Raw genomic sequence first — 20,526 nt, 5'->3', positions numbered from 1 at the left:
GGGAAAGGGAAGGAAGAGAAATCTGTCATTTCATAAAAACACTGCAGGCTGAATACCACTTACAAAACACTCCTTCCTGTGCGCCTCCCACCATGGCACCAGCCTGTGTCTGCCCCCCACTGTGCCAGCCTGGGCCCCCGGGAGATTCCAGCGCCTCGTCTCCCCCAGCCCCTACTGCCTCTGGTGCTGGGAAGGTGCCTGGCACAGAGTAGGTCCTCAGTAAAGATTTATTGAATGAATGGACCAACAGATGAATGAATGAATGAGGGAGTGAAGGAAAGGGGGAGTGGGTGAATGAATGAAGGAACAAGGAAGTAAGTGAATGAAAGTGAGCCAATGAATGAGAGTAGGGCATGGATGAGTGAATGAGAGAGTGGGCAAATGAACGAAGGTATAAGGGAGTGAATGAGAGTGAATTAATGAGTGAACGAGTGGGTGAAGGAATGAGGGAGGGAGGGAGTGAATGAATGAGGGATGGTGAATGAATGAGTGAATGAGGGTGTGAATTAATGAATGAATGAGCGATGAGGGAATGAATGAACACCGGCCATGACCCACGGGTCTGATTCCAACTCAGCTTCCCATTCTCTACAGGCCCCGCGGCCCCAAGGCCACCAAGGCCTCATTCCCCAAGGCCCGGCCTTCCAGGCCTTCCTGGGATCCACTGCTCTCAGATCCCACAGAGCCTTGTTCTCTAGGACCCAGCTTGAAGCGAGTCCTGCCATACTCACCCACCTCCCTGCCAAGGGTTAAGTGTGGCGGACGCTGCCTTCTGCAGTGTGAAAAGCGGGAAATAAATAGGTGGAGGAAGAAGAAAGCATAACCCCCAGCTGCAATCAGCCAAACACAGCTGGGGCTGCCTACCGCAGCATCCCTGGCAAACGGTTCCCCATTATCTTTTCAAACACCTCCTTTCCCATGGCATTCCCCTCCCAGCTCCCTGGAGACCAGCCTTCAGACGATCCGGAGGAGGGGCTCAAAGACTTCCCTGTGGCTGGGGCCTCTTCCCTGCACCTCTCCCCTCCCCCTCCTAAGTCCTCCCACCCTCCCACCCTCCGCAGCCCTCAGCTTTGTAAGATTTGCCAAAGCCAGAGCGGGCAGGGCTGAGCCCCTGTACCCCTGGCCACGTAGGCCAGCAATCTGGACCCAGACTCCACACACACACCCACACACAGAGCTGGGTGACCCAGGCAAGTGTCTCAGAGCCTCAGTTTCTTCATCTGTAAAATGGGCTGCTCCTAACCTGACCTCACGGGATTGTTCTAAGCACCTGGCCCACAGGAGGCGCCCACAGATGTTAAGGAGAGGCAGCCTCCTGACCCAGGGCTGTGACTGCGGACAAGGATCCAGGATTGACAGCTGGCCCTTTCGAGCCGGCTGCAGAATTCTTCCTGCCTCGCCCACTGTCTCTGTCACAATGCCATCGGGCTATTTGGTTATCATAAACATAATAAAAAGCGTTACGGAAAACTTATAAAATAGAAAATGTGAGAGAAAGAAAATACCCATAATCCGTGAGGCCACCACCCCCAACACACCCACTACCAGCCTCTGGCCAGTTTCCTCCCCATCTGCTGTTCCCTCCGCACATTCTTCATCACAAAACTGTGTTGGGGGCACTATTTATGCCCTGTTGCTCCCATTCGGGATCATGTTCCCTTCACTCTCCAGGTGACCACGATGTCACAATCGATTGTAAGGCCTGGGGCCTGCTATGGCAGGGGTCCCCAACCTCTAGGCTGCAGATCAGTACCTCTGGTCTGGTCAGCGGCAGCATCAGATTAGAAATACAGCGCATGATAAATGGAATGTGCTTGAATCATCCCCAAACCATCCCCCTGCTTCCTGGTCCATGGGAAAACTGTCTCCCGTGAAATGGGTCCCTGGGGCCAAAAAGGTTGGGGACCACTGTCTGCGGTTTCCTATTCAGCCCCCATCGAGGTCTTCAATCTTCCATTGTGATGAATGGAGCTCAGGGCAGGAAATGAGATGGTCACGATGGTCAAGGGGATGGCTGTGGACCCAGACCTCACACCAGCCCCACCTCCCTGAGCCCCCAGCCTCCCTCTCTGAGAATACAGAGCTGGGGGCAGCCGAAGGGGCGACGAGCATGAAGCCATGTGGGTGGCGAGAGCCCACATGGCCCAGCCCAGCCTCGCATCACTGTGGCCTGGTTTGTGCTCCTGACCACCTGGGACCCAGGCCTGCCCGGGGGGACCTGGCACCTGCCCAGCTCTGCTTCTGCTCACTGCGTGGCCCAGGACCAGTCACAGAGTCACAGAAGACCCTGGGCCTGGCTCCTCTTCTGTGGAGCAGCTAGTGAAAGTCAGCCCCAGACAAGACCACCCTGGGACGGGCTGGAGAGACAGGGAGGGTGGTCAGTGTGACCTCTCCCACAAGGTGACGCTGCAGCAAAGATGCCAAGATCTGGGGCTGAGGGAACAGCAGGAATGGAGGCCCTGAGGCAGGAAGGAGCCTGGTATGGCTGGTGCCTGGTAAACCAGCAGATGAGGCCGGAGACTTCGGGGAGCCTTGAGGGCCAGGCAAGGGGTTGGGCCTTTATGTTAAGTGCAGTAAGAAGCCATGAGGGGCTTTTTAATATATATATATTCATTTGTTTGTTTGGCTGCCCCGGGTCTTAGTCGAGGCATGCAGGATCTTTGCTCTTCATTGTCGCATGTGGGATCTAGTTCTTTGACCAAGGATGGAACCCCCTGCCTTGGGAGCTCGGAGTCTCAGCCACTGGACCACCGGGGAAGTCCCCACAAAGGGGCTTTAAGCAAAAGAAAAACACAGCAGGAAGGCGGGGTGAGGCGATCCAGGAGGGTGAGCCTGGAGGATAACGACCTAGAAGCAGGAGTATTTCTGGAACGCCCACCTGGGGGAGTGGCGAAGCGGAAAATGAGGTCGGAGGTGGGTCAGGCCCACCTGTCAGGGCGGAGGACATGGGGAAGGAAGGAAGAGGCGGCATTGCTCCCGCCCACCCTCCATCCCTGCAGTCAGCTCACCGCCCAGGGGCTGCCCACCTGGCCGGGGTCTCTGGCAAGGGGTCAGCCGAGCTGGGCAGGGCAGCCACAGCTCTCCCCCTCTGCCGCCTGGACTCAGGGTCAGGGAGGTGTAGGCAGGGCTCCCCCAGGAGTCTCGGGGCCTGCGGCCTTCCCAGGTGTGGCCTCCGCGGCCTGCTGTGATGGAGTGCACGTCTGAACAGTGGACGGAAGACCACCGTCAACGGCTGTCAGCCCTTGGGCCCTGTGCTGTGACCTTTACAGGGACTACCACTGCAATCCCTCATTATTCCTACACAGGGAAACAGAGGCTCAGAGGCCAAAGAGATGGGAAGAGGCAAGGTTGGGACTCTAGAGTCCATTTCTAAGCCACCAAACTTTCTAGAAGGTCTCCAAGCTCCCCTCCTTGCTCACCTATCCACTCCCAACTCAGGTTCACCTAACAGTGAGCCTCCCCTGGGGGCTTCAGATTCACCATTCTCCCCTCCTCGCCCCGGGGCAGGCATCGCTAATCCATCACAGACCTCATTGATGCCTCACTGCAATACTTTCCATTTGCTCCACGATGTACGGCCTCAGAATCCTCCTTAACACACCACTCCAGGCAGCTACTGTGGACTGATCAGAGCTGGCATTCAAGAAAAAAACTATCTACCATCCTTGATCCAATCTATTCAATCGCTTTACTAGAGAGAGTGGATGAACCCCAGAGAGGGGAAGAGATTTCTCAAGACCATGTGATAATCTAGTGACAAAGCTGGGCCTGGGATCCAGTCTCCTGACTTTTTTCTGGTTCAAACCCCTCCCTCGGGTGAGCAGCGTCTGAAATTAACACTGGTGGTCCTCAGAGATGCCATGCGGTCACCACCAACCCACCACCATCCCCAACCACAGTTCAACTGGATCTAAGTTAGTTCCTTGTGAACAAAGGAATCTGAACCCAAGGCTGCCTGGACCTGTGTGTGGATAAGCCCCTCTCAGAGGGCCCTCCATGTGCCCCTGACCTGGGCAGCTGGGCTGCCGGCTCATCAGCACGAAGCCAACACTCCCAACCCACCCAACAGTTTTGGGAAAATGCGGCTACTCACCACTGCTGAACTTCCTTCTCAGTAACTGCAAGAGAAAAGAGAAAAGTGGCCTTTTAGCTTAGGGAGGTGTCCTAGAGGACAGACAGACACAGGGGAGCCTCCTTCCTGCCCTCCCCGCCCCCACCCACGGCCATGCTGCCCATGTCTGGACATTTCTGGACACCAGCCAGCTCTGAACAAGAAGATGCCTGCGGTCCCCTACTCCCAGCTGGTGAGCAGTCTTAGTCTGATCATCCTGACCCCAGGGGGTGACCATGGCCCATCCCTTCCAGATGTCCACTGAGCTGCTGGGAGGACTGTCAAGATCAGCTTCTTGCAGGCAGGGGCTGGCCTCTCCCTGCTGTCCTGGGCAGGGCAGGCAGGACTGCATGCCTGGGCCAACACGGAGGATTAGTCGTCCCCATCTGGCATCCCTGGGGACAGGATGGTCAGAGAAGTCACTGGTGTCCCCAGGCACTCAGCCGCCCTGCCAGCACATGGAGGGCCGGGGCAGAAAACCTGAACCCCCTCCTCCGCCCTGGAAGCACCCAGCACCCTCCCCTCCTCCACCCAGCCCTCCAGCCCCTCAAAGCATTCAGCCCCAGGTTCTTTTTACAGGCAAGGCAAGAACGGAGCCATGAACAAAAAGCTAGAACGAGCCATATAAAGTAGCAGAACCTCCAGCTGAGCCCAAATAGTCATTCTTTACTGAACCGTGAAATAAACAACAAAAAAAAAGTTTTTTTCTGAAAAGTACTGAATCAGTTCAGGTTGGAACAAAACCAGTAATTTCTCTAAAGTCACTGAACAAGAACATCTAACCACCTCCAAGGCCTCACTCATTCCCAGGGTGGGGGGTTGACCTTGGGAGAGCACCTCCAGCACTCTGTGCCTCAGTTTCCCTGTTTGTAAATGGGAATAACAATTACAGTGCCTGCCACACTAGCTGTCCTGGGAATTCAATCAGAACAGGTGTGAATACTCCTGAGCCCCCAGCACAGGGCCTGGCACTCGGATGTGCTCAGTACAGACTTGGAGAATGAATGGATGAGTGAACAGACAGGAAGGTGGGTGCTGGGTGCAGGTCAGGTGAGTAAAAGAACTGAAATCCCTTCCCAGCGATGTGGGAAGGGAGGCCCAAGGGGGTCCACCTCACCATGTGTGCCTGATCAGACTCGATCGAGGTCACTTTTCAAGAAACCATTCAGAGCAAGCTCGTAACAGCTGCCAAGTCCCGAGCGCCCACCACGAGCCTCGATCTGGAGCAGGGCGGGCCTCTGTGCTTCGGTTCAGCCGCCCTGACGATGCTCCCAGGGAAGCCACCACTCTGCCCTGGTTGCTGATGGGGAAACTGAGGCACGAAGGGAGGCAGGACGTGCCGCGGGAGGGCGAGGGTCTGCATTCGAGTCTGTCGCTCAGCCACCCGCCCACAGCCGGACCCTGGTGGTTAGACTCCTGGGGCAGGTGGCAAGACTCCGTCAAGCCCCCCTGGTCAGCACTCTCCTCCCACAAGAGGCTGGAGGAGATGCCCTGTCCACGGGCACAACGCTGAGTCTGCCATACAGAGTCAGGAAAACAAATGTCATATATTAACACACACATGTGGAATCCAGAGAAATGGCACTGGTGAGCCTATTTACAGGGCAGGAATAGAGACGCAGACAGGAGAGAACGGACTTGACACGGAGAAGGAAAGGGTGGGACGAACCAAGAGAGCGGGGTTCACATATATCCACGACCGTGTGTCAAACAGACAGCTAGCGGGAAGCTGCCATGTACATAACGCAGGGAGCTCAGCTCAAGGCTCTGTGACGACCTAGAGGGATGGGATGGGGTGGGGGAGGGAGGTTCAAGGAGGAGGGGATACATGGACACAAATAGCTAATTCTCGATGTTGTGCAGCAGAAACCAACATAGCACTGTAAAGCAATTACACTCCAATTTAAAAAGAGACAGACAGCAAAGGCAACAGTGAGAGTGTAGGTTACCAGGAACAGCCAGACCTGGTGTAAGAGAATGCAGTTTTCCAAGAGTTTTGGCAGAGGGTAGAGAGTCCCTTGGACAGCAAGGAGATCAAACCAGTCCATCCTAAAGGAAATCAACCCTGAATATTCACTGGAAGGACTGATGCTGAAGCTGAAGCTCCAATACTTCGGCCACCTGATGCAAACAGCCAACTCGTTAGAAAAGACCCTGATGCTGGGAAAGATTGAGGGCAGGAGGAGAAGGGGACGACAGAGGATGAGATGGTTGGATGACATCATCGACTCAGTGGACATGAGGCTGAGCAAACTCCAGGAGATAGTGAAGGACAGGGAGTGCTGCAGTTCATGGGGTCACAAAGAGTCTAACATGACTGAGTGACTGAACAACAGGAGAGTGGGAAGGGAATCAGGCAGGAGGGTGGCGAGGGAAATCGTCCCTGGTCTAACAGAGACTGGGCAGCCCTACACTCACCACCCATACTTGGTAGAGAAGGGCAGCGGGAGCCAAGGGACTGATCCTTAAATATTCAACCTGGAGACACAGGAGATCCATCATAGCATAGCCAGGAGCTTAGGGTCTCATACTCTGGAGCCAGAATGGACAGCCCGAGTTTAAACCTAGCTCCGCAGCTTACTAGCTGTGTGTCCCCCGGGTGAAGTACTTCCCCTCACTCGAGCCTCAGTTTCTTCTTCTGTCAAATGGGCTAACTGTGAAGATTAAAGTGCTTGGTGCTCTTCATAGGCATAAAATCCCATGGATAGGTGTGATCCTGTTTTCCCAATGAGGAGATTGAGGCTCAGGCAGACCTGCTTACTTGGCTGAGTTACCTGAGGTGGCTGGGTGGGGCCAGGGGCAAGGACTATGCCTTCAGCGCCCAGGACGGATGCCCAAGTGGACGCCTCCCACTACTTCGAGTCATCCAATGAGCTGTGTGACCTTGTGTGACCTTGGCATCATATGATATAAACAGGAGGAGCAGGGTAGCAAGCGCTGGGGTGCTGGTCCACTGCTGACCTTAGGCGAGGCCCCCCTCAAGGTCAAAGGAGGAGACTTCCCTGGAATCTCCCAGCTCAGAAGTCCTGACCCTCTCCTGACCATACCCCCTGCCCATTCCCCAGCAGCAGCCCCACCCCAGGGCCTCTCAGCCTCCACCTCCTCCCCCGTGCCCTTCACCAGCCCCCGTACCCAATAAGCCCTCAAGACACAGACACAGTTGGCTGCCCTTTCCCCATTACAAGGGCCCCCAAAACAGAGCGCAGAGTGGTTAGCAGGCGGCCAAGCTCTGTGGGCTGTGAGCTGGGAAGGGGGAGACAGGCCCTGCCCCTGCTTTATGCAGCTAATTAACCAGGATACAGGTATCCCCTGGCCCCATGCCAGGCCCAGCAGCTGCCACTGCTTCACTGCCTATAGCCCTGGGGTCTGTTGCAGGGGGGGTGAGCAGCAGGCAGATCTCAGAGGAGCTTGGCCACCTGCCCCCGCTCCACAAAGGTCAGGCAGGCCTGGCTCCAAATTCCAGCTCCCAGTCTAATCATGAAGATACAACCGGACAAACGCAGAATGTGGGACATTCGACAAGACAACTGTCCAGGATACTTAAATGTTGGTGCGGAAACGTAGAAAACAAGGCAGGGGATTGTTCCAGATGAAACAAAAAAAAAAAAGATTAAAGAGACAAGGCCATCAAATGCAACTCAAAATGCCTGGCTTGTGTCCTGAATCTGGAGTCAAAGACCAGCTACTCTGGGTGCAGATGACACCACCCTCATGGCAGAAAGCAAAGAGGAACCAAAGAGCCTCCTGACGAAGGTGAAAGAGGAGAGTGAAAAACCTGGCTTAAAATGCAACATTCAAAAAATGAAGATCATGGCATCCGGTCCTATCACTTCATGGCAAATAGAAGGGGAAAAAATGGAAACTGGCAGATTTTCTTTTCTTGGGCTCCAAAATCACTGTGTACAGTGACTGCAGCCATGAAATTAAAAGACGCTTGCTCCTTGGAAGAAAAGCTATGACTAACCTAGACAGTATATTAAAAAGTGGAGACACCACTTTGCCGACAAAGGTCCATCTAGTTAGTTTTTCCAATAGTCACGTATGGACGTGAGAGTTGGAACATAAAGAACGCTGAGCACTGAAGAACTGATGCTTTCCAACTGTGGTGTTGGAGAAGACTCTTGAGAGTCTCTTGGACTGCAAGGAGATCCAACCAGTCCATCCTAAAGGAAATCAGTCCTGAATATTCATTGGAAGGACTGATGCTGAAGCTGAAACTCCAATATTTTGGCCACCGGATGCGAAGAGCCAACTCATTAGAAAAGACCCTGATGCTGGGAAAGACTGAGGGCAGGAGGAGGAGGGGACGACAGAGGATGAGATGGTTGGATGGCATCACGGACTCAACGAACCTGAGTTTGAGCAAACTCCAGGAGATAGTGAAGGAAAAGCAACCTTGGCGTGCTGAAGTCCATGGGGTCACAGAATCGGACACGACTGAGCGACTGAACCACAACAACTATGGGTGTGAGAGATATGATGGGGATGGTGGGGGAAGCTGCCCAGAGGCAGGCACTCAGATGCCCGGACAGACTCACTGCTCGTTTCGTTAGGAGCAACTGCAGTACGGAGGTGACGTGGGACCGTGTCCTCTTCCCCTGGGATGTGCCCTGAAGTATTTAGGGGTGACAGTCAGGATGCCTGCAGCCTCCCTCGAGAGGTTCAGAAATACACATGCACATATTTAGAAAGAGACAGGAAGCAAACGTGGCAAATGCTGACAGCTGGCGCATCGAGACGACGGACACACAGGTGCTCACGGCCCCAGAGCTGCGCTTGAGCTTTCAAGACAAAACGCTGGGGGGAAGCTGTGGCCTCATCAGCCCACCGCCTGTGTGCACCCGCTCACAGCGCCAGAAGAGCTGAGGGTCCTGCTGGGGGGCCACGCCCCCGGCAGCTCCAAGGACCACAGGCAGTAGGAGGGAGGAGAGGGCGAGGGGACAGTCATGGGGCCCCTCCGTCTTCGCTCTCTGCCCAGATACTAGAGAGACATTCCCAGGCTCAGGCTCCCTGCTTGGTCCCATCCCCCCATCCCTCCGAGTCTCCACTCAAGTGTGAAATTAACATGCGTCCACCGTGGACTCCGCAGGTCCGTGCTCAGGGCTCAGGGCCCAGGATGCATGAAGGTCATTTTCAGGGCGACCAACCCCCGGCCCCTGCCCGCCCCAGTCCTGTGACGCCCTCAAGCTTCTCTCATCGGTCCCACCTCCAGGCCTTTGCACTGGCTGCTCCTTCTGCCCAGAACCCTCGCCCTCACCTCTGTCACCTGGGTAACCTCTACAACACTTTTCAAGTCCCATCTAGGAAGCCCCCTCTTTGGGAACCCCCTTTGTGTGTGGGAAGCACAGTTTACATGGAGTCTTGTCTTTCCATCAACTGTACAACAGAGGCTCAGACAGGGCGCTGCAGACAGGGCCACGCCAGGGAGAAGGGGTTACAGGACATTGGAAAAATAGGGCAGACCGCACAGAAAGCTCTGGCCGTGTGCCCCTGGGCGAATGAACTCACATCTCTGAGCCTTGGTTTGCTCATCTGCGAACGTTAAAGTGTTAGTCGCTTACTTGCGTCGGACTCTTTGCAACCCCATAGACTGTAGCCTGCAAGGCTCCTCTGTCGTTGAAATTTTCCAAGCAAGAATATGGGAGTGGGTAGCCATTCCCTTCTCCAGGGATCTTCCTGACCCAGGGGTCAAACCCGGATCTCCTGCACTGCACGTGGCAGTCTGAGCCACCGACGGGAGAGCAGCCTCTCTCTGAGAGAAGGGGTGAAGTTAGAGTGCTTGGTGTGACGCCTGGCACCCAGCAAGGGCTCATGAGAAGCCCTTTTCCCCCTCATTTTCCCAGATGGATGCTAAGCCCCCAGTGGTCAAACGCTTCTCCTAGCATCACCCTCAAAGCCCAGCCCCAGTGTCCCGACGTGGGAGGCAGAGAATAGACCCTGTTGATTCCCACATCGTCACCACACCACTCGGCTGGGTTGGGAACGTGTCCTAAAACATATTTCTCACAACGTGTTTACCTTCACCATTACGACTGGCTCCGGCCAGTTTTAAAAACAAGCTGCCTTTCTCCAGCTTGCTCCCACCTCCAGGCTCATTAGGGAAACCGGTATTTTAAGACCACACGGCCCAAACTTGGAGAGGCTCTGGGTCAGCAGCCTGTCTCAACTGCTGGTAGACTGGCTGGCTCCAAAACAAGTGACTTACCCTCTCTGCGCCTCGGGGTCCTCATCCGAAGGATGGGTACAGATGCCTAGCAGGCAGAGCCATCGGGAGGATTCTGGATAGAAAATTCCCAGCTTAGAAGACAGCTGGGTGTCCACTGGACTCCCTCCCGCTGACCTGCCCTGAGCACCGGGAGCAGCGGAGCTAGAACGGGCTGCTGGGGGCTCAGTGTGGAAGGCAGGGCCTAGCCCCTGCCCCCCAATCCAGTCTTCATCCCTGGCTGTGGTGGGGGTCCGCCCAGGCCCCCTGCTCCCCTCCCACGCCCAGAGCCATGTTCCCGGGCACTCCTCCTCCCTTGCCCACAGCTCTGTCTGCTGGGAAAGAACATGAGAGCCGGTCCCTGGAGTCCAGGATAAATGTTGAGTCTGATTTTGATTTCCCTAAAGCAAAATACCTCTCTCCTGATGGAAGCTCAGCTCAAACACGGTGGGAACAGACAGCAGGGGCTGCAGCCCCCACAGAGGCGCTTGGAGGACCCCCTGCGGGTGGCCTCCCCGGGCCGTTCTGCGGGGGTCCCTTTCCATCTGCAGGGACAAAGGCTGCAAGAATGTCGGTCATGCCTCCCCCGCCCCCACGGCGGCTGAAGGAAAACCCATCAGCAAAGGGGCGTCCGTTTTGATTCACACAAAAAGAAAACATGGGGGCCGTTTGGACCTGGCCACCCGCAACCCCTCATCACAGAATCCCACCCTCTGACATCACAGATCCTGCTCCTTCCGGAAGTGCGCCCCACCCCAAAGCTCCCCCCCAGGCCCCGGGCCTCCTTCTTTGCTAGGCCTCCAAATATTGGGGTTATCCAAGTCCCCGCCTAGAGCCGTCCTCTGTGCTCTCTGGGGGGGTGGCAGCACATGCACCCCACACCCCTCCCTCCAGACTTCTAGCTCCTCTTGACAACCCAGGGACCCCTCATGGACCACATGGCCCAAATGCACCCCCATCCCAGACCAGACCTCCCCTCCTGGGTCCCCAACCTGTAAGCACTCCTTCTTCTTGCCTTACCAGGCAGTCCCACCCATCCTGGCTCCCTGAAGAACACAAGAACACCCCCACCATCCAGGGCCGACCCGGAGACCCTAACCCCAGCCCAGGGCTGTGCCAACCTTTTCCCATCCTCCCATCTGGGCCCCACCCGGCAGTGGCCAGAGGCCCTAATTTGGTCACGTCCCTCCCCTCCCAGCAAAGCTTCTTCAGAGAAGGGAGGGAACGTGCTAGTGGGCCAGGTTGCAGCCCCCTGCACCGCCGCAGCCTGGCCCCCCCAGCCCAGGGTCACGGACACCCACCCTCCCCCAAGGGGCAGTTGCCCGTAGGGAGGATGGTGGCCTTGGGACATTGTGGATTTCAGGGCTCTGCGGCTCCCTTCCTGAGTGACCTGTCACTTCCCAGGTCTGGGCCTCAGTTTTCCTGCCCCTCCTGCTGCTCACGGCAGTGTCACCTGCTGTGCCAAGTGTGAAGGGTGGCACCAGGGGGATGGGAAGACAAGAAAGAGTGTTCGATAAGGCCTCCGAGGTTTCCCACTGGAAGGGGCTGGCCGCCCGAGGGCTGTGTGAGCAGGGCTCTCTCTGATCCCCCAGGAACCACAAGCTCCCCGAGCCCCGATCACTCCCCACCTGAGCTGTCCCAGACCGATGGGTCACATACAGGTCCTGGGGTGAGCCCGCATAGACCCCATGGGCACATCCCGGTGCTCCAGAGAGGAGCAGACGAATCGTGGCTGCCCCCAACCTGGGGCCACCTGTGGCTTCCCCTCTGCGGGGGCAGGGGTGGGGGGGGGGCTCCTGAGACCTCCATGCCTCCACGAGTCAATGACCATGGAGGCTCACAGGCCCCCAGGCAGGAGGCCCCATGGGGGAACACCAGGAGGGGGCTGAGAGGAGACTGCAGGGTGAGCACCCGCCCTGGAGCAGATGACCTGGTGACCTTGGCCAGGGGCGGCAGGCGGGCTCATCCGTGACACGGACCCTCCAGCAGAGCCGCCGCTAGAGGAGAGGTAAGGCGTGCCTCCCACTGCCATAGCCCTGCAATGAGATCGGACCGTGCCTCTACCGAGCTGGGCACAGAGAGGACCGGGTGCCCTCCAGCCCGCCCTGCACCTATTTTCCATAAATGCCCAGATGCGGGGGAGCTGGGCTCCAGGGCCAGCCTGAGTTTCATCAGGAAGGAGGCCTGGCCTCCTGCCCAGGCCTCCCGCCCAGCACTCCTGGGCGCTCCGGGAGCCCCTCGCCCTCACCCAGAAGGAGCCAGTCTCCCAGAGCCCAGCCCGCTCAGACCTCCCCAAGGGTGGGGGGCAGCGGCCCGGCCCCCATGGCTATTTCCACCCTCATTGGCTGAGCTCCGGCTGGTGGGGGCCCACGGCTCCCTGCAGGGGCCCCCCTCCCCTGCCTGCCTCACCACCCTGCACCCTCTGTGCAGGCTCGCTGAGGGGGAGGACCCAGGGCCTCAGACTGTCAGCCCTGGGGAGATAAAGACCAGAGCCGTGAGCCACTATTACAGCCGCCGGCCCTGCACCCTGCCCTCCACGTGGGACCCCGGAGACCCTCACAGAACCCCAGGCTCCTGGGGTGTGCAGGGAGCCACGTTTATAGTCACCCATGAGCTGACCCAGCTCTGACCGCTCCTGGCCCCTGCTCCTTACCCGCTCACGGTGCCCCCATCCTCCACACTAAGAGGGATCAGGGTGCTGGGTGGCAGGATGACTGAGCAGTCCTGGGGCTGCTTCGTCTGCCAAAGGGCCCACTGGGGGGTCTGGGGAGAGCGCCGGGGCCCCCTGACTTCAGGAACCCCGAGTAAATGTCAGTTCCCTGACCACAGAGGGTGGGTTCGGGCGGGGAGGGGCCCAGCCAGGCCCCAGGCTCCCAGACCTGTTCTTTGCTACCCTGAACTCAGGCCTGGAGGACCCTGACCGTGGCCCCAAAGAAGCTGGGCTCTCTCCCACTGCGGGGACGGGTCCACCCACTATGTGTGTCCCCGGTCAGTGCAGTCCCCTCTCTGAGCTGTGGTTTCTTCCTCCATCACAGGGCTGCTACTGCAGCCAACAAGAAGAGGTTGAAGGCGCTGAGCCCAGCAAGTGATGAGTGCTCCACATGGAGCCATGGACTCGCATGCCAACAGTCACGGTATCGGTAGAAAACGTCAGGGGTCTCACTGCGGTTGTGGCAGGATGGCACAAGTGGCTAGCGGAGCCGGGCGGTGGGGCCCGGGCTAAGACTGGACGCAGAGAGGAGAAGCCCTCAAGGGAACCCAGGCCTGAGAGGCTGCTCAGGCCACTCAGATCCCAGTTCAGAGGCCCCTGATCCCACGTGGCCCCTCAGGTTCCTCCCTGAGCTCCAGACCACCCCACTGGCTGAGTTCTCGGGCTGTACCAGCCCTTATGCTGAGAGGTGAAGGGTCCCCAACAGCCCAGGCTTCACAAGAGGCAAAGGCCCTCGTCCCAGGTCACGTTCATGGTCAGTAGTGGAGGAGTGGAGGTGGGAGGTCAGGTCGACGTGACTCCAGAGCCCAAAGGTAAGAAGGCTTTAGCCTGGAGATGGTCATCTCCAAGAAGAGAGCCACCCACCCTGTGCCCCCAGGCCACAGCAAGCCTCCTGCAAGCACCTATTGAGGGCCAGGCACTGGGGTGCATGAGACTTGGAGAGCAGCAGCTCCTGCCCATCAAAGTGCCCCTTACCTCTCCTGGAGAGTAAGGCCCCCAAACCCCATCTTTCTCCTGGATGCTGTAATCTTTCTGGCTTTCAGATTTCCCAAAGAGCTTGAATCTTTGTGATTCATTTCCCACTCCAAGCCTCAGTTTTCTCCTCTGACAAATGGAATAGGAATGTTCACTCGGACCCACTCACAGGTAGGTTTCCAAGGTCTCCCCAAAGGTGCCCTCCCCAGATCCCTTAAGGGAACAGGGCCAGGGCCCCCCACCCCAGGAGAGAGGGGCAGGGTCCAGGAAATCACCGAAAAAAGGTGTATCTCAAGTCATGTGTTTTAGTTCAAATTTTTCTTAGTTCAAACAGATTTTGCAGTCTATTTCATCATTTACAGATGTTTGTTTTGCTTTAAAATTAAAGTTTCAAAATGCACTGATTTTAATTTCTATGTAAGTTGAATAACTGTTCCCAAAATGTTCTCAAGTCAAACTGCAGGAAGATGTCATTTGTCTCGTGGCTTCCAGGAATAGCAAGATGAAAGAGCTGCCATATATCAGGCATGACTCTGTGTGTGTCCTAGACAAGGAACGTCTCATGCCTGAAGCTCATCCAGTGCCCAAATGATGCTGTGAGGCAAGGATTCTGAATATCCCCATTATACTGATCAGGAAACTGAGACCCCAGGGGAAAAGCCATTTGCCCAAGGACCAAAGTTAGCCTGCAGTGGAGCTGGAGCCAGAACCAGGGTCTGAGTGACAGCAGAGTTTGTCCGGAAGTGCGGTGTTTGAAACATCACACAGATGTATTCTGAGAATAACCTTGCTTAACATGCTGCCTGATTCCTGCACTTCACCATCTGTCCCCCTGAATCTTTGGCTTCTCTGAATCCCCAGAAAAGGGCCACCAGGGCTGGGAAGCAGAAGTCCATAGTATCTGCTGATCTCTTAATGACTTGCTTTGATGAGGGAACCAGACCAAGGCACACTGACACAGGTTCAAATCCCGGCTCTCCCGCGTCCCAGCTGTGCATCCTTGAATGAGTCGGTTAACCTCTCTGAAGCTCATCTGAAAACTGAGCGTGCTAAAACCTACATACATAGCGAAGAGGCTAGAAGGAACTGGCAAAAGTGTTCACAACAGTGACATCAGAGAAACGGTACAAGGAATGCCTGTATCTTCCAAGTTTGTCCTTCCCCAGCGGCTGAAGCTGTGGGCAGGATCTGGGTCTGCCCACATCACAAGCATAGAACAGCATCCGACACACAGTGCACGCTCTGCGCGTGTTCGTCCTTGTAGAAGGCACGCGTTATGCTTGATTTAGGTGGGTAAGTTGGAAAGTAGACATGCCTACCTTTAGTGTCTGAAACTCAGTTATTTCTGGCTAATAATGGACTGACCTTGGTGACTACACATGTGTTCGCTCACTCTCTCACACACGCACACACACACCAAGGTAAGACTCCAATGACTCCCTGGTTCAAGTCCTCTCTACTGACAGACTCTGAATCTTCCAGAAGAGTGGTTGATCCTGAGGGATGCGAACCACACCTTCTGCTTCCTTTGAGACCTTGAGGAAAGGCTGACATGCGAGATTTTCTCAGGACTCCTGGGGGAGAACCTCTCAAACATTTCAGAGCAGAGTGGAGTGCTCAGGGATTTGGTGCAGCCCAATTTCACGAATATTTTCCAAGCACCTGCCAAGGTCAGGGGCTTCCCTTGTGGCTCAGCTGGTAGGGAATTTGCCTGCAATGCAGGAGACCTGGGTTTGAGGTCAGAGGCTGCAGGAGGGACTGAAGCACCTGGCCAACAGGAAGGGTCTATTTCTGAGTCGAGTAATTCATTCTTTAGCTCCTATGTGACCTTGAGAAACTGAGTTCACCTCTCTGAGCCTCAGTCTCCTCACCTGTAAAATGGGGATAGTGGTGGTGGTGCCAAAACCTTCCTTCCAGGGTGGTTAGAAAGAACAAACAGGATTTCTCACCCCTTCGTTCATCCAGCAATTAATTTCTGAGAACTCATATGGGAACGCAACAGTGACCTAGACACCAGTCCTTGTCCTCCAAGGCCCTGATGGAACTGTAGATTCCGACCTACAGCAGGGGACTACAGGGCTGTCTAATTATCTGTCATGTAAAGCAGGAAACTGACCCAAGTAGGGGTCAGGGTGTGCTCCCCAAGGACGGGGCCCTTACACTGACCTATAAAGGCAATCAGACCTCAGCAGGCAGAGAGAAAGGGCTTGCCAGCACTGGGGCTGCTGATGTCCAAAGTTCAGAGCATGGTGAGATCTGGGGACCACCAGAAGGGGCCAGGGAACATTCAAGAGGAACAAAGCACTAAGCCAGAAGAAGCACCATGGGACACACCTGGTGGTCCAGTGGCGAACACTCTGCACTCCCAATGCAGAGGGCCCAGGTTCGATCCCTGGTCAGGGAACGAGATCCCACTTGCCGCAACAAAGATTGAAGATCCCACGTGCCACAACTAAGACTCAATGCGGCCAACTAAATGTTTAAAAGAAGAAGCCTATGATCCAGGCAGATGGAGCACAGCAAAGACTCCAAAATGTTAGCAATTGCTACTATCATTAATAAAGATGTCACAACACACAAAGGCAGGGCAGAACCAGGGCTGGTAACATGAGCGCCTGGGAGGGGAGGGGGCAACAAGAGCCACGGATAGTCACCCTCCGCCTATCCACCCTGTCCTGGGGCACATGGTCTCTGCCTCCTCTGACCCATAGCCCCACTTACTTGCTTTGTTCCTAGTCCTGGGAAAGGGAGGGACATGCGGGCTGGCCTTCATCACAGGGGCCCCCAAGGGTTCCAGGGCACACATCCCAGGGCCTGCGAGGGTGGAGCCCCAGGAGCCCAGGGTTCACGGCCCTGAGGGTTCCAACTCCAGCTCTGGCCCTTTAAGAGCTATGAGTGGGTCATTCATTGTCCTGGACTCCGAGAAAGTCACACCCGCACACCCGCCAGCCTGACCAGAACCCACCAGAGGCAGGACCATGCCCCTGAGCACCCGCTGCTGCCTCCTCGGCCAAGGCGGGCCCCCTTTCTCCTTCCCTGCACCCCGTGTCCTCACCGGTTCCCAAGGCTGGCCCCGCCAGTGTGGCCTCTGGGTGGAGCCCTGCCTGCTGGTCAGCTGCTTCCCGGAAGGGCTCCCCGATCGGCCTCTGGCTCCGGGGCACCCCCTCTATACTCCCACCCCTGCTCCTTCGGGTTTCCAGGGCCTCCAAGTTGCCACAGCTTGATGCCTCCGGACCCAGAACACACTGTTCCTTCTCTGTGAAACACTCCCAGCATCTCCCATAAACCACCCCTCCCCCCAGATCTCCCGTGGCTTCTCAGCTCCTACGTCTCCCTCGGGTCACACTGCCAAAGTGAGCAAATCAAAATTTAGATTTCACATAAACAACGAATAACCGTTTAGCATATCTGGCAACCCTCCCCTTGCTGTTCTTCCGTTGCTAAGTCCTGTCCAACTCTTTGCGACCCCCGGGACTGCAGCACGCCAGGCTTCTCTGACCTTCACCATCTCCCGGAGCTTGCTTAGATTCATGTCCATTGTGTCGGTGATGCCATCCAACCGTTTCATCCTCTGTCGCCCCTTCTCCTTGGCCCTCAATCTTTCCCGGAATCAGGGTCTTTTCCAATGAGTCAGCTCTTCGCATCAGGTGGCCAAAGTATTGGAGCTTCAGCATCTATCCTTCCAATGAATATCCAGGGTTGATTTCCTATAGGATTGACTGGTTTGATCCTGCTGTCCAAGGGACTCTCAAGTGTCTTCTCCAGCACCGCAGTTCGAAAGCATCAATTCTTTGGTGCTCAGCCTTCTTTATGGTTCAACTCTCGCATCCGTACGTGGTAACCGTCCCTCCTAAAACACTGCCTCCTCCAGGAAGCCCTCCCAGGTGCACCCTAGACCCGGTGGACTCGCGTTGCATCGCACAACACTCTATCTTGTTTCCCTGCCAAACTGAATACCAGGAGGGCCAGAAATCCATCCATCCAATCTACCCTATGTCTTGGCACTCCCATGACTTTCTGGATTGGGGAGTGAGAGGTAGCATAGTGGCCCAGGGATGCCCTTGGCCAGATTCGCCCACAGGGGCACCCAGGGCCTCCACCCGTTCTCGCACGGCGGGCTGGCCCTCCTTCTCAGAGATGTGCCCAGAATGCTTCTCATGACCACCCAGCCCCCTCCACGGAGCCAGGGCAGAGGAAACACGCATCAAGGTGGGAGCAGCTAGCAGGCTCCTCTCCTTTATTTTGACGACTACTGTTGGTTTTAATTAAGATCCCATTCCGCTCAGGCCTAGCAAGGAAACAATAGCTGCCCAACGTGGCCGTGTGGGCTAGCGAGCCATGGAGAGTGGCAGGGCCACAGGGGCCTGGGGCAGGACCCCCTCCCTGCCAGCAGAGGCTTTGAGCTCCGCCAAGCTCTCCGCCTGCCCAGCACACACACCATATATTTTTGAACAGAAGGGAAGCATTCGTTTTTTTTTCCCCCACAGTGCCAAAAATAGCCCCATCTCCTGCCTTTGAACAGGAATCTTGTGGTTCCTACAAAGAGACAGGGGCAGGAGGGGCCTCAAAGGAGGGGCTGAGCTGATTGGCTGGACCCCCTCCTTGTCTCCCCAGCCCCAGCAGGAGACAGGGGCTGGGGTCCTCGCTAGGCCTGACCTGCTGAGGCCCAGCCTCCCAGCACCTCTCCGAGGCCCACCTCTCCCCAAGATGTGGCAAGCCCCCTATCACCCGGGCCAGGAGGTGGGCGGAGGCCAGGCAAAGGAATAGCAGAGACAAAGATGGATGAGAAGAAACGTCCCTCATCCACTAGCGTGTGAGCTGGTGGGTTTGTTTCCTTCCTTTTGACAAACGTATTCCAGGCTCTGTCCGAGGACCAGGGGTAGAGCAGTGAACTGTGAGACCAGACGCGGTCGCATCCACAAGGTGCCCACAGCCCGATGGAAGTAGGGTGGGTTACACGTGTTCTCATTGCCAGATCTGGGGCAGGCACTGGCTGGGCCCAGGGCACCTGTGTGGAGGGGACTTGGGCGCTGGTTTAAGCCGAGTGTGGGCGGGGGTGGGGGGTCCCGGGGTCAGAGGAACGAGACAAATGGAAGGGTCAGATGAAAAGCTGTCCTAGTGGGCACTCATCCCTGGCGAGGACCCTCATGTCACCTGGCTGCAGGCCCGCAGTGGGGGGCATTTTCCCATTTTACGCGTGAGGCCCCCAGGACTCAGAGAAGGGTTTTCGAGTCTAGGATGTCCAGGCCCTCTGGCCAATGTTTTCCACCTTCATTTCATCCACCACCCCGGGAGGCGGGGCTATCGTCACCGGCCCATTTTACAGATGAAGTGAGGAGGCTCCATAAGAAAGGGCTTCGCCAAGATCGCAAAGCTGACAAGAGGAGCTGGGAGTTGTACTCAGGCCTGGCTGGTCCCTGAGGGGGAACTCCTGACACTACTGACAAGCCATCTCAAATCCTGTCCCCTCCCCCGCCTCCACCAGGTCACTGGATCTCAGATCCTATTTCCTCCCCCACCCCTAGTAGAGAAAGCAGGTGTCAAGGTCCGAAGACCACAGGCCTGGGAAATGGAGTTGTCGTTGTCCAGTCACTAAGTTGTGTCTGACTCTTTGCGACCCCATGGACTGCAGCACATCAGGCTTCCCTGTCCTTCACTACCACCCACAGTTGGCTCAAACTCATGTCCATCGAGTCGGTGATGCCATCCAGCCACCTCATCCTCTGTCATCCCCTTCTCCTCCTGCCCTCAATCTTTCCCAGCATCAGGGTCTTTTTCAATGGAAATAGAGAACCGGGGATGTAAACCCAACCAACTCTGCCTTCCTCCAAATCCAGGGTCCTTTCTGGTTCCCACAGCAGCTTCCCAGTTTAAAAAAAAAAAAAAAAAAGAGGCCACTTTTTGCCCCCAAAGGCTAGAGCAGTCGGGGAGCCAGAGGCTGAAGAAAGAGAGAATGGCACTCTGAGCCCACTTCCTAGCTGAAAACCCAAGCTTGGAATGAAAAAAAAAAAAAAAGCAGAGTGCTATTTCTGCCTTGGGTTAAACATTCCTCAAAGCCACATTCCTCTGCCCTCCTCCTCCTCCCCTGCCAGGGAGTCCAGAGCTCAGTGTGGCCCGGACGCCCCGCCAGCTTCCGGGGCCACCTCGTGAGAGCAGGAGTGCCGGAGCCAGCAGCTGGCCCGCACCCGTCCCGAGCACCCCGCTGGGCTCCCAAGGTAGGGAGCACGGCCTCCCTGGGGGCACGGTCAGTCAGGCTTCCCTGCCGCTGAGAAAAGGCCCATCTTACTGAGAGTGCAACAGGTGGGGAATGGAGACCCTGAGAAGCGCCACCCAAGGCCACGGCAAGTCATGGGCTGGAACGGGGATCCCAGACTCTGACTCCCTGGCAACTCCCCGCCCCCATCAGATGGCAGGGCTGGGGCACAGATGGGTCCCACCCAGGTCATCGGAGGAGCAAAACAAAGCAACACGTGGACAAGCACGTTGGGAAAACCAAGCTTTCTCCAGAAGCACACACAGGCCTGCACG

At 56.3% G+C, this 20,526-nt stretch overlaps 1 protein-coding gene across 2 annotated transcripts in view; it reads right to left on the bottom strand.

Moving 5' to 3' along the window:
- Positions 1-20,526, bottom strand: part of NCS1 (neuronal calcium sensor 1) — a 55,539-nt gene that overhangs the window by 24,891 nt on the left and 10,122 nt on the right. For both annotated transcript variants that reach the window (XM_061433839.1, XM_061433840.1), the window contains exon 2: positions 4,094-4,118. In XM_061433839.1, coding sequence (XP_061289823.1) covers positions 4,094-4,118 — 25 coding nt within the window. The remainder of the gene's footprint in view (positions 1-4,093; positions 4,119-20,526) is intronic.

The sequence above is a fragment of the Bos javanicus genome, chromosome 11 (assembly GCF_032452875.1).
Source record: "Bos javanicus breed banteng chromosome 11, ARS-OSU_banteng_1.0, whole genome shotgun sequence".
Taxonomy (NCBI): domain Eukaryota; kingdom Metazoa; phylum Chordata; class Mammalia; order Artiodactyla; family Bovidae; genus Bos; species Bos javanicus.
This window is presented reverse-complemented; position numbering and strand designations above follow the sequence as displayed.